The sequence below is a fragment of the Macadamia integrifolia genome, chromosome 2 (genome assembly GCF_013358625.1).
Source record: "Macadamia integrifolia cultivar HAES 741 chromosome 2, SCU_Mint_v3, whole genome shotgun sequence".
Taxonomy (NCBI): domain Eukaryota; kingdom Viridiplantae; phylum Streptophyta; class Magnoliopsida; order Proteales; family Proteaceae; genus Macadamia; species Macadamia integrifolia.
The window spans coordinates 27,668,770-27,682,082 of record NC_056558.1 but is presented as its reverse complement, the minus strand read 5'-3'; the positions used below and the strand labels follow the sequence as shown (position 1 = coordinate 27,682,082).

Sequence of the window (13,313 nt, the reverse complement as noted above, 5' to 3'; positions counted from 1 at the left end):
AGCCAGGGTCAACTTCCATAAAGCCATAGCACTCGGATTCTTTTCTTCCTCCAAAATACTCATCTAGTGAAGAACTAAAATATATATCTTATCCTCTGTCTCTTTTTATTGGTGTACTTAACGGTTGATGTCTCCCTAGTTATATGTTAGTGCACTAAGTTCATAATATTTACCTATTAATGAAAGAAATTGATAAGGAATCCCCTTCCTATATATATTAGGTGAATATCTTATCATAATTGGAAAAAAATTCATGAAGTAGGTATAGTTTGCAAATGATTTAAATTTTTAATATTTATATGTTCAAGGGTTTTGAAAAAATTTTATGTCCAAAAATTGGTGATTAAGATTATCCGTATGTAATGTTTTGATGGATTAGAGAGGTGATAGTAATTACTTCCATGTTTATAGGTCTATTATGAGATATGATAAAGTAGACTAGATTGTAATGAAACTATCAACTTTGGAACTTAATTGTTATTTCTTTTTTTGGGTGCCCTTATGACTGAATAACTTTATTTGAAAAATAAAGTTCATATTTTTAGTGCATAATATCGGATTGAATATTGATCAATTCCCACATCAATACTGATATCGATATGCGCATCAACCTTATCATTCTTGCCCTCAAAGATACCAATATCATACTATATTTTGACCATTATACCACCAGTTTCAATTAATGTCTATTAATGCAATATATTTTTTAATCTTTATCTTTATTTTAGGTAATTTTCCGTCTTTTAGTTGGTAAAATGACAGAAAATCATTTAAATTATGAATTGTAGCAAGGGATCCCCAAATTTTTTGAATTAAAATAAAAAAAATATCGATCCATGGAAATCATTATTCTTTCCGAATTTAACTTTTTAAATTCTGACAAATTCCAACTTATTCAAATCCTATTTAAATCAAAATTGACAAAGACTTATCCTAGTAGTTACCAATACACAAAGACTGGATGGGTTCTCAGCTATGGGGTCAGTTATGATACAATATCAAATGTGTAGTACCCAGATGCTATGATAACGATTATGACACAATGTCATATGAGTTCATCCTTGAGAGCTAACCATTAAGATTAGGGTTCTTAAATTCTTTTAATTAGTTTTCATATACATTAGACTATTCACATTCGATATGAAATAATTACTTTCGTGTGAAATCCTAACAAGTACCGAGCAAGTTGTCTTGATCTTGAGTCTTGACTTTCATACCTTTTTCGGTCTTTTGGCTAAGATCAAGTGTAGCAGTTGAATCTTCACTTTCTATCAAAAAAAAAAAAGTTGCACAATATTTTGGACCGAGTTTTTTGTACTCACGGTGAACAATGTGAATCCATTCACCATAGAAATGTAGGCCACTCGATGTGGATAGAGAAGAGACAGGACTTTTAACCTTTCGATCCATGTGATAAATTTACTGTGCAGTAAAAGAAAATTTTATCCTAAATTTTTTTTTAAAAGAATTATCATAGTAACCCTAGTCAATATGTGGTGTTTATAAAATTGTTATTTGGAAGCTGCAAGTTGCATGCCAAGATGGGGTCCCCCTTGTGGCCAACCAAGGCAATTGAATATTAATTCAATGGGAATATGACTATAGGATATTAGGGCCTTTGCTTGTCGGCCAACTGCGTTTCTCACAAGGCTGATACACTCACTACACTACATCCATACTAGCTTTCTATTGATGAATGGGAAAGACTCATTTATGAGAGAAGTAAACAAAAGAAGCAAAATTAGTTCAACCACTCTAAGCCTGTTCCTTTACTAATTTAATTAGATTACATATCTTGGCTCCCCTTGTTGTAAGTCAAAGGAAAGGAAAGTGAAGTGAAATTTTAAAAATAAACTATCATAATCATGCTTATGTAATTGACTTAAAACTCTTATTAAAGTTGATTTTATTTTTCAGATATAAATATAATCAACTATCATATTTTAGTATTGATTTGATTTCACTTCTTCTTTTTTTTTTTTTTTTTTTTTTTTTCCTTGCAATGAGATATATCATTATGCACGGAGCACTCATACACTAAGATGTGTCTTACTTTCTCATTAATTGTACATATATTTTTATAGGTTTTTATTTTATAACAATCAAAATTCAGCTACCACATTAGTCTCCCTGTGAATTAGTTGAGGTGCACGTAAGTTGGCCCAGACACTTTAGTTTTTAAAAAACCAAAAAAAAAAAAAAAAAAACTTTGTTGAATTATAATAGGGAAATGCTACGAAGACCGTGTGATTAAGTATCTTGCAAAACCGACCACTTGAACAATACTGCATCATTTTTTTTTTCCGCCATAGAAGTTTTCAATGAATATATTAGATAAGAAGCAAGTTTGTTGAAGTGGTCCTCATGCTTTCATCTCTACCTCTCTATAGATAAAGAAAATGAAGTGAGAATAAGAACAGGTTAATATCTCTTTCATGTCCTTAAATATCTTTACATATCCATAAATATCTGTCATGTGATAATTTAATTGATATTATAATTATGTAGACATCTTAATCATCTCATTATGTTTTCAATTTGTGAATTTCAGCCCTAGAGATTCTAATTCCCACCAAATAATGTGAAGTTTTTTTTAGTTTTTAATTAATGAAAACTCATGTGAATAAAGAAAATTTAGTAGGAAGTTAACTCTCACTCTCTTCACTTGATTCAAAATGGTGGATTGTAAGCAAAAGGAAATGGGCTGATGTAATTTATTTTCAAGAAAATATCACATAAAAGAAAATTTACGAACAAAATATCAAAACTGATCATTTTTCTTTGGAAAAAAGGGAATCCCAAAGAAGCTCATTATTGACAGAATCTCTTCCTTTGAACATAATTGATTTTTTTCCTTAATGCAAACTTTGAAGATAACTATCAACATAAAACAACGACAATAATAACAATAACAACAATTCAGACTTATTCCAATTAAATGGGGTTGGCTGCATGAATAATTACCCTCCAATTAGCTAATAGGTTTATACTTGATACAAAACTATGTATGTCTTTCTTCATCACTGCTAAGATCATTTTAGATATGCTTTTGGCTCTTTTAGTTCATTCAATTTGAATTAAATCACTTTTCCATACTAGAGTATCCAATTGTCTTTGTTGAACATGGTCATGCCATCTGAAATGACTTTTTCAAAGTTTATCATGTATCAGAGCTACTCCCAAATTAGCTCTACTATGATAATTAATTACTTTATTCTTCCTAATTTGGTCACATATCCATCTCACACATTTTGATATTTGCTACAATGAGTTTATCTACATGAAACTTCTAAATTACCTAAGATTTTGTACCACAAATCATAGTTGATCATATGATTGTCCTACAAAAATTTTCTTCAAATATTAAAGAAATACGTTAATCACACAATACTCTGGATGCACATCTCCAATTCATCCATCCAATTTTAATTATCTATAAAATATCATCATTTATGTTACCTTCTCTATTTATGATTGAAACCAGATACCTTAAGTAATCACTTTGTGGAATCTCCTTCTCATTAATTTTAACTATTACATTATCCGTATGAGTGTAACTAAAGTTCATATAGTCTTCATTCAACGTAATTTTAAACTTTTTTTATTCCAAGATTAATCTCCATGATTGTAACTTGATTTTAATCTTTGTGTTTGTCTCACTCACCAAAATAATATCATCTAGCTAGAAAGAACGTACACCAAGGAACTCAATTTAGTTATGAGTATGTAGATTTAAAAAAAAAAAAAAAAAAAAAAAAAAAAAAAAAAAAAAAATCATGTGCACCTCTAGATTGTTAGAAGCCTAAGCAACTCAAGAACAGGGTGAATTGGATACGACGAAATACAAATAATATTAAATAAAAACTTGACTAACCAATCAAAAGATGAATGTAATTGTTAAAAGCGGGGTGAAACAGCGCCGGATTTCTTAAAACACTAATTCAACCCTAAGCCCTCAAAATTCAACCCGAGTCTAACCTAACCCTGCACATTCATGTTCATGCGCAATTCTGTCGGGTTCATACCAAACCAACTCGGCCTGAATTGACTCTATCAGTGCTGGGTTGGATTGACCTTGGCTTTTGCAATGGTTGGATTAACTTTAATTGACCTGTTTTTGTCATTCATATCTTATACATTAAAAAATTATATAAAAAAAAAATAAGAAATATCAATAGAAGCCCTAAATTCTAATATAAAAATTCAATATTAAATTTCGAACCAAGTTTGATCGAGTTAGGCCGAGTTAAGGCCTCAACTTGAGCTAGACCTGACCTTGATCCAAGATTGGGGTTGTTCAATCTTAACTCGCCTCTGAGTCAAAAAACTTGACCTAAGCTTGATTTGGGCAAAGGGCGTATCATAATAGATTCGATTCGGATTGGAACCAAACTTTCACCCCTTATATATATATATATATATATATATATATATTTGGTTGAAAAGCTTCACCCCTAGTTGAAATCTACAAGTAATAAAGGTAATAAATATTATTGGTAATTAACTAAGTTTCTTCAATCGATTCGTTATACTCTTGGCTTAGTGGTACTGATGTGTAAACATAATAAGCTACAATTATTAAAAGAGAAAATATTGTTATTATTATTATTATTCAGTAGATCCAAGATGAACAGAAACATTGGTGACAATGTCAAACGTCACCATGACGGCACTCCAGGTCAGCGCTTTTTTGGGTATCGCAAGGCTCCAGCCTCCAGGTTGGTCAAGGTAGTAAAAGTCCACTACCCCTTTCTTGAAGCTAGAAAAGCAGCGTTTGGGCTTCCACTTGAGGGGTAAAATGACCATGTTACTCTTATCAAGGGTAGAAATATTAATCTTATAAAAACCTCTACATGCTCTCATGGGTTCGTGTTAGTGCAGAGCCATGCTACTTTTAGGATAACTTCTCCCATAATTTAAGGTTATGATGACAGATTTCATGGCTTTACGATAGTGTAAGAGTCAATGAAAGCGCATGCATGGATATCCAAGAGAAGGGAAAAGAAGGGCGCAGGTGGTCATTTCATTACCCGACAGCATTTTTTTCTTCTTTTCAAGTAATTAGTTCTATTATCTTTCATTGGAAAAAATTTCGCACTTGCCTGGGTTACAGTTACTTGGCTGCAATCTCATCGTAATTCTAGGGGCAGATTTGAAAATATCCATCTTAAGTGAATTTCCCCCCTCCCCCCCTCCCCCCCTCTACCCCTGAGATTCTATTCCCATGGCTACTAGCAAGGTTGCACCTACCGACAACAACCAAGTTTTGTTCTCACCTGCTTCCCATTCTAAACTGCTCCCCTACATCCGCTAACATGCGCCGGTAGTACATGAAACTCGAATTGATCAGATTTCAATGGCTAAATGCTGCACCAACGCACCCAGAGCGAGAGAGAGAGAGAGAGAGAGAGAGAGAGAGAGAATATCTTAACTTGAGGGTTGATTGTGGTCAATTTCATACATCAAAATCATTTCCCAGATCTCAGTACTCAAGCAAAATCGACACCCATATTTACAAGAGAGAGAGAGAGAGAGAGAGAGAGAGAGACAGAATCTTAACTTGAGTATTGAGGTTTTATACATCAAAATCATTTCTCAGATCTCAGTACTCAAGCAAAAAATACACCCATATTTACAAGAGTAACAAGGAAGAGGAGCATGCGACAAAATTAAACTAAAAAACCATAACTAAGAAAGAACTAATTAAAAAGATGCTAATGGTGTAACTATATGTGGATAGACTTAGCTTTCCTGATCTCATCTCTTCATCTCTTGCCTTTGAGAAGCTTTTAGGTGAACTGACTTGATCTGTTCATATAGATCAGAAGGTGGGTGGTCTTTTGGCAGTAGTCTCTGGCTTGCCAAACACCGCACAGCACCCACAACCTGAAACCTTAGGAGAAGGCGGATCCATGGAAGGTGAAACCATCCTTTCTGTCCGGTACCCACGTCCGCCGCCACCGCTACCCTTGCCGCCGGACTGGCCATTCCTGTTTGTCCTGAATTGATCTGTTCCTTCTTTCTTCTTCATCTGATTTACCTCTCCTGACAAGTTTAATGGATCATCCCATACCAAGCCCGATGAACCTTGCCTCCTAAACGATATTGTCGACCTTTGCAGTCCCTCCATGCGCTCTCTCTCTCTCTCTCTGTGATAGCTAGAATCTAGAGATTTCCTTTGTGAATTATGAGGTGAGATTAAAGCCCAAGCTCCTAATTTTAGATTTCTTTCTCTATATATGTGTATAGAGGAAGGAAGAAAGAAGGGGATGACGATGAAACTAATTATAGAATTGACTGGGTTGCGCCAAAGAAGAGAAGTCATAGAAGGACAACTCTATAATGGCCAATGGAAAAGGGAGGGAGGGGCACCGAACCATGTGTAATGTCGCCCTAACTTACAATTCAGTATTATATTCTCCTCATAACTTTTTTTTTTTTCTATCATCCAATTGAATGCCGCTGGCCAGCCTATTGGGCACCCACCATTATGGCCCATGGTTACCAACTCATATGACCCGTGTTATCAATTCGGCCGAATAATTCGTGAATTATTCGGTCGAACCAAATTTTTCTGAATTTTATCAAAAATTCGGACCGAATCCAAATTAAAAATAAAATTCTTTAAAATTCGTGACTTTTTCAAAAGTGAATATAAATCACGAATAATCCGAATTAAACTGAATTATTCGGTCCATTTAAACATTATTTTAAAAAAAAAAAACCAAAAAAAAAAAACAATAAAAAACAATTAAAAAAAAAAACCCCCCAATAAGCTTTTTTGACCGCTTTTTTGACCGAATCCTTAAATTAATCGTCCGAATTATTCCGAATAATTCTCCGTCCGAATTATTCCGAATAATTCTCCGTCCGAATAATTCCCGAATCCGAATTTGCTAACTATGCATATGACACATCCGCCCATCTTATTTATTTATTTATTTTTATTTAAAAAAAAAAAAAGAGAAATATTTCATGTAAAAATGTACATCACTATAAGACATTGGGTAGGGATTAGATTTCCCTTTTTTGAGAAACCAAAAACAGCCAGTTGTTTTGGGAAACTAATAACACAATCATTAGGGGGTTTGAGATTGAAGTTAAATTTAGTCAGAAAAATCTAAGAAAGGGCAGGGGGACCCCGAGTGGTGGGGGGAGATTTCAGGTATAGGGCATGTGCACGTCTATAGTTAGCCAAAAAAAAATTCATAGAATAGTAGAATCGGTCCAGTTGTATTCATGCTGCCGAGCTCTCCTCTTTCAAATGGCTTCATGTCATGAGATAATCAGCTTTAAATAAATCAACATTATTTTGATTGATTATATAACAAACGCAAACAGAAGTTATATTAAGTTGATCAGTGACACCCACACATGATGGTCGATGGGGGTGAGGTGGAGTCAAAAGGGGAAGAGGGGGTTTCCAGAATTGAGATCCCCTGGGTGGGTTTATTGTTATTTCTTGTTGGAGTAGTCCATTGAATCTTGCTTGCTCCATATAATTAACTATTATTTCAAGTATTGTTAAAGATAAAATCACCAACTTACACATGTATACGATAGGGTTCGATCCCACAACCTCCTACTTTGGGTGTTGGCTCTACAAGACGAAGCTACCACCATTAGGCTAAGCTAGCCTTAGTATGACTTGTAATGCAATTATGTTTATGCAGAGATAACACAAACAGATAGTGTTGCGTACACCCATACATATGGAGAAATGGAGTTGGGCAAGAATGCCTTTTCGCAGCCTAATTTCACTTCCGCATGTGTCTCGATATACATAACACTATAGGGTTGTTTTTTTTTTTTTCTTCTTATTTATATGGCAAGTGTTTTCTGTCCGAGAGCAGCCCTGCGCCCATCTCAATGGTCATTGTGTAATCCCTACATGTGAATTTGGTTCTTCTCCAATTCTCAATCCACCAATTCTTCTAGTGCAACGCTTGTCCTCAAACTTTCCAATGGCGGAAATATAAGTTACTTTTTTTCAAATGCTTTTATCCCCAATCCACCAATCCACATAACCACCAAACCATCGAAAACCCCAAACTGTTCTTGGTGAAGCACGAAGACTTTAGGTAAAAACCCCTTTTGATCCAATTGTGGAGATATGGATTAGAATAGAACACGTCACGTGTAGATAAAAAATCGATAGATAAAAATTGGGGATTAGTTAAATCATATGGATGTCAATCGGTCGGGCCAGGCCGGTCTTGGTTGGCTTAGTCGGTTTGATGGGCCTATATCCTCGGGTCATGACCTACCTATTTAAGAAATGAATCGGTCTCAGTCGATGACTTGTTGGTCTTGGTCGGGTTCTAGGCTTTAATCGAGTTTCTCGTAATTGGATTATAATCGGGCCTTAAACAGGGTAATGTACCGATACAACTTTAAAATGACCTTAAACGATCTTTACTTTTCTTAGATTTAAGATACTTTAATTTATTTTGTTAAATAATCAAAAATTTTGAAGATAAATTACAGTTAATTACAGTCAATAATTGATAAAAATATCAATATATACCCTATTCTATAATATATATATATATATATAATTATATAAACGATCGAGCTAAACGTATTGGTCTGAGTCGGGCTTGTAAACGGGCCAGGCCAGGTTAGTCTGGAGGCACATCGAGCTTACCCTTTGCACTGTGTACTACCTATTTATAAATGGGCTGAGCTTAGGCCCGACACATTTATTAATCGAGTTGGTTCAAGTCGGGCCATAAACGTGTCAGGCTCAGTTGGGCCTATCGGTGTGGGCTTGGAACATGTGTGTCTGTGGTATTGAAACCGCTCTCGGATAAAATAAAAAATAAAAAATAAATAAAACCTTTATTTTTCACCAAAATTATTTTTTTATTTTCATTTTTGAATTTATTTGTAACCATTTTTTTATACTGATTATTCTAATTTCTTCAACGCAGGCTCTGATTTGGTCATCACTCACTCATGAGTCATGAGTCTCCTTTTTTTTTTTTGTGGAATAGTCTTGAGTCTCGTGACCCCAAATTAAAACAAAAACGATTGTAGATATGATCGAGAGACGTGGATAATATACTTGGTCATTTAAATGACAAATGTCGGAGAAAATCACTCCACCTATAAAAAGGAGACTTTTTAATGAAGACACTCGGAAGTGCCGACTAGTTTTAAGTAATGAAGACGTAACATTCTATAATTTTGAAATTGGAATTAAGCGTCTCTGCCTACACGCTGGGTTATGAGACTTTTTAATTCCACCCCCTCTCCAAAAGAAAATAAATGAGCTTTCTCTTTACAAAATTACTCACCTAATTTATTTTTTAATAAATTATTATAAAATAAAATTTGATATTGCAAAATTATCCAAAATAGAGTGTTTTCATATAAATTATTTCCTTCTGAACAGAAAAAAAAAAAAAAAAACATATATAGACTACTCCCTTACTACCAAATATGTATACATTTTCCCCTTTATACACATGAACTTGACAATTTAGTCCCTGACAAACTCACCAGTAACTCTCTCTACCATGGATTTGGAACAGTTTACCGATGTCAATCCGATACCAATCTAGATCGGATTGGATCAATGACTATCGGTCAACTTTGCCTCTTTTTTTTGAAGCACAATTTTTTTACTATTTTACACCTGAAACGATACGATAATCAATCTGAATTGGTCAGGGATCAGGGAACGATCTCAATCAATATTGATATGATACGGCTAATACGATACTGATACTTAAAACCATACTTTCTACCATTAGTCTCTCTCCTCCAACTATGATGGGAAAAAATCTCTCTTCCCTTCCTGTTCTCCATCTCTCATCTTCCCCTACTCTTACCCTACCTTTTCCTTCTCTATCCTTTCCATGCAGTGTCATTTCCTTTTTCTCTCTCTCTCTCTCCCCATTCCTGCTTTCTCTCTCTCTCTCTCTCCCTCTCTCTCTCTCTACAATCCTCAATGACCCTTTTATCAACTTTTGTTAGGATTAAAATCAAGCTTAACATACATTATCTCAACCTGATATTTTCTTACAAGACCTCAACTTAGATCTGCTTACAAGATGAAAAAACCCAAGACCATATCAACCCACATAAGGAATCCTTCTGAAATCGATGTGAAATTAAATCTCTATATAACTAATATGGGATCATAACACAATCTTTTGCACAACCTATAAATAATCACATAAAAAGAGAACTATCCATGTTTCTCCATGGAGGAGAACCAATTATATTCAATCCAAGTGTGGAATAGTGATGAAGTAGTGGTAGCATTGCAACCCACGGCCTATGGTAAAGCACCACAATTAGAGTAGCATGGGGAAGAAAGAGGAACTTTGTTAAAAAAATCGTACATGGTGAGGTGGCGCGCACTATTTTGGATAGTTTTGTAATATGAAACTTTGTTTTGAATAATTTGATTAAAGAAAAAGATTAGGTGGATAATTTTGAAAACAAAAATCCATGATTATGTAATCTCTCGTAATTTTCTAAAATATAAAGACATTCATGGGCCTACTTGAAAGGAAGGAGATGCTGTGGGAAGAGATAAAATAGGTAAAGAACACGTAGGTGTGTAGCTACATGCCGAAACTTGTGAAGACAACTTAAAGGATTTTTTTTTAATGGAAATAAAAAGAAAAAGAAAAAACTACAAAAATAATATATTTTTTATTTTCATAGAATAGAAGGAAAAAAAAAGAACTATAAAAGGTTACAAAAAACTGTTGAAGCATCCTCAAATGATGAATCTTAGATCTAGTAGTATGAGGTTTCATAGTCAGTGTTTGAACCACCTCAATATAGGGGAGCAAGTTTGGTCCTGATGGTCCGAATCAACCCTTGGCTTGCCCTGATCTCGAATTAGTATTGATTCAAATTTTGGTCCTGAGGGCCAGCTAGATCCAGAAATTTCTAAACCTGAATCAGGGTCAGGGCGAGTAAGGGTTGATGTCTTTGGCCCGCTCACCCCGTCCTGAACCAAACCCTGATTTTTTTACCCTAACTTTTGGCCTGACTCAGCCCTAGTTTTTGCCCTTGATGTTGACTTTGGATTTTTTTGTTTTCTTAAAATGTTCTCCTCTTTGTTTAACATGACAAGGGTTTTGAGATCTTCGGATTATTTGCCTTATTAAGATGATCTCTTTGTTTGACAAATAATTGAATTTTTTTAGATTATTTACTTTCTTAGGATCTCCTCTTTGTTTATCATAATAGTTGGAGTTATTTGTATTGTTTGAATGTTTGCTTTAGATTGTTCTTCTCATGACGAATAATTTGTGACTTTGTGTGTGTGTGTGTGTTTTTTTTATTATTATGAATATTTTTTATTTTTTAGTTATTTCATATTTTACAGGATCAAGGTCAGATCAAGGTATACCCGACCCTGAAAAATCAGGACCAGTCAAGAAGGGTAAGGATTAGATTAAACCTTAAAAGATTGAGCTAAGATTTTAAGAAATCCAACCCAACCCGGCCCGATTGCACCCCTACTTCAATACATTCCTCCTTCAAATTCTTCCTAGAAACATAATCAAACCACTAACTACTATTTGGAGCCTATTGATGAAACACTTTGGGTTCCACTTGTTCCCATTTGAAAAGGGAGAAAAATATTCTTGCAAATAGAATTTTGATTATTTATTATAATATAAAAAAAAATTACAGTATTGACAGAATTTGTGTGCTTTCAGTGTTGTCACATCAAGTTTTTGGCACGTCGGCTCGAAACCACATACTATACAAGGTATTTGAGTAGATAAAAGATATTCTCATTAATGAAATTTCTGTGTGATAAATAGGGCAGTGACAACTTATAATCACCACCCATAGTTATATCAAGATTATCTCAAATATTATTAACATAGAAAATTTTACAACAAAACAAAATAAAGGTTAATAAAATATTTGGTGAAGAATTTTTTATCAAAACGCGTCACTTCTACTTGTAAACGATATCCAATCAACGACCCTTATTTTGATTCAATCTATCAAAGCAGAGAAGTCATTTTATAACATAAAGGATGGACACAAGAGTAGAGCAAGGAAGCCATGCTCTATTTTCCACTTAATGGAGAATAGATGAAGCCATGAAGGAATATATGTAAACTAATTACATTTCGCAACCCTTTACCAGAAAAAAAAAAAAAAAAAATCACATTTGGCTACCCCTTGAATTTTTCTTTTTGGTGAAGAATTCAAACTACAAAATTATTGCATTCTGACTTGAGTTGAGGGCCTTCGAGGCTAACTAACAGCCAGAGAGATTGAAAGTCAAAAAGACTATCATCACAATAGTCATCATCATGACAACTTGTGTTTAATTAATTCCTGTACCTAAATAAAACAAGCAACCTCTTAGACTAATTTTCTAATAACAAACATTTTGGGTTTTTGAGGCCACAGTTATATATAATACAAGACTGAGTCTTTCTAATAAATTTCTGAAGAGGAGAAGATATTCCAATATATACTCCAGGTTGTCTGGAGGGTTGACACTGTTTAAGTGCATTTTTATGATCCTGTTTATGATTATGAGTATCCCAACTTGAGATCTGGAAGTGTCATAGCAGCAGTAGATCATCAAAGCCAACTTTATTTACAGATCAATTTAACTATTATGCTAAAGACAGTTTCAGGAGCAAACAAAGTTGGTAATAGAGGCAATCCACTACACAGCTAGTCTTCAAACCATTTTATTACTACCTTTTTTGGGTGACATGATAGAAAATATATTTGTAATACATCACATGGAGATCAGATAAGCATGCAATAACGAATACATAGTCAGATTTTAGCTAGGCATACCTGAATCCATGGCTGAAGAATTACAATTCCTTAATGTCTTCTCGTATGCTCATTGTACAGCACAGCACGATCAATGTTGGTCTGATCTATCATTTTTCTTTTTTGCTTTAGGTTATTAGCCCCACTTAATGGGTCAGTGATAACTATATATGGGGGTGAGGGTAGGGACCAACCCTGTAAAGAAATTAGGGTTTCCTCCCCATTAAGGAAACAATACCTTAGGTCCACACATAGTAATATATATTTCATATCATTAAGGTGTGCTAATAAAATTCAATATCTCCATAGAGATCATTTACCATTATTAGATTCTTTCTGCTTATTCTATCTGTAGTCAACACCATTAAACCGATTTTGAAAACAAATGTTAAACTGTACTAACCCACCTAATTGGAAATCTTAGATGGCAAGTTGCTGATCATATGAACTATATATGTTACTGATGAGCATTTGTGGCCTGCATGTTCATTATTGCACAAGGTTAAGGTTAAAGTGAATTGTAATATTGA

The 13,313-nt window shown here is 34.2% G+C and overlaps 1 protein-coding gene across 1 annotated transcript; it reads right to left on the bottom strand.

Moving 5' to 3' along the window:
• Window positions 1-5,540: 5,540 nt before the first annotated feature.
• On the bottom strand, window positions 5,541-6,396 carry LOC122060400 (MAPK kinase substrate protein At1g80180-like). The gene has a single exon (XM_042623480.1). The coding sequence runs from the start codon at window positions 6,323-6,325 to the stop codon at window positions 5,822-5,824; it is 504 nt and encodes a 167-aa protein (XP_042479414.1). The 5' UTR covers window positions 6,326-6,396; the 3' UTR covers window positions 5,541-5,821.
• Window positions 6,397-13,313: the final 6,917 nt, after the last annotated feature.

What these genes read in the sequence shown, in the direction of transcription:
- LOC122060400 (XM_042623480.1), bottom strand. Translation starts at nt 6,325, where the DNA reads ATGACTTCTCTTCTTTGGCGCAACCCAGTCAATTCTATAATTAGTTTC.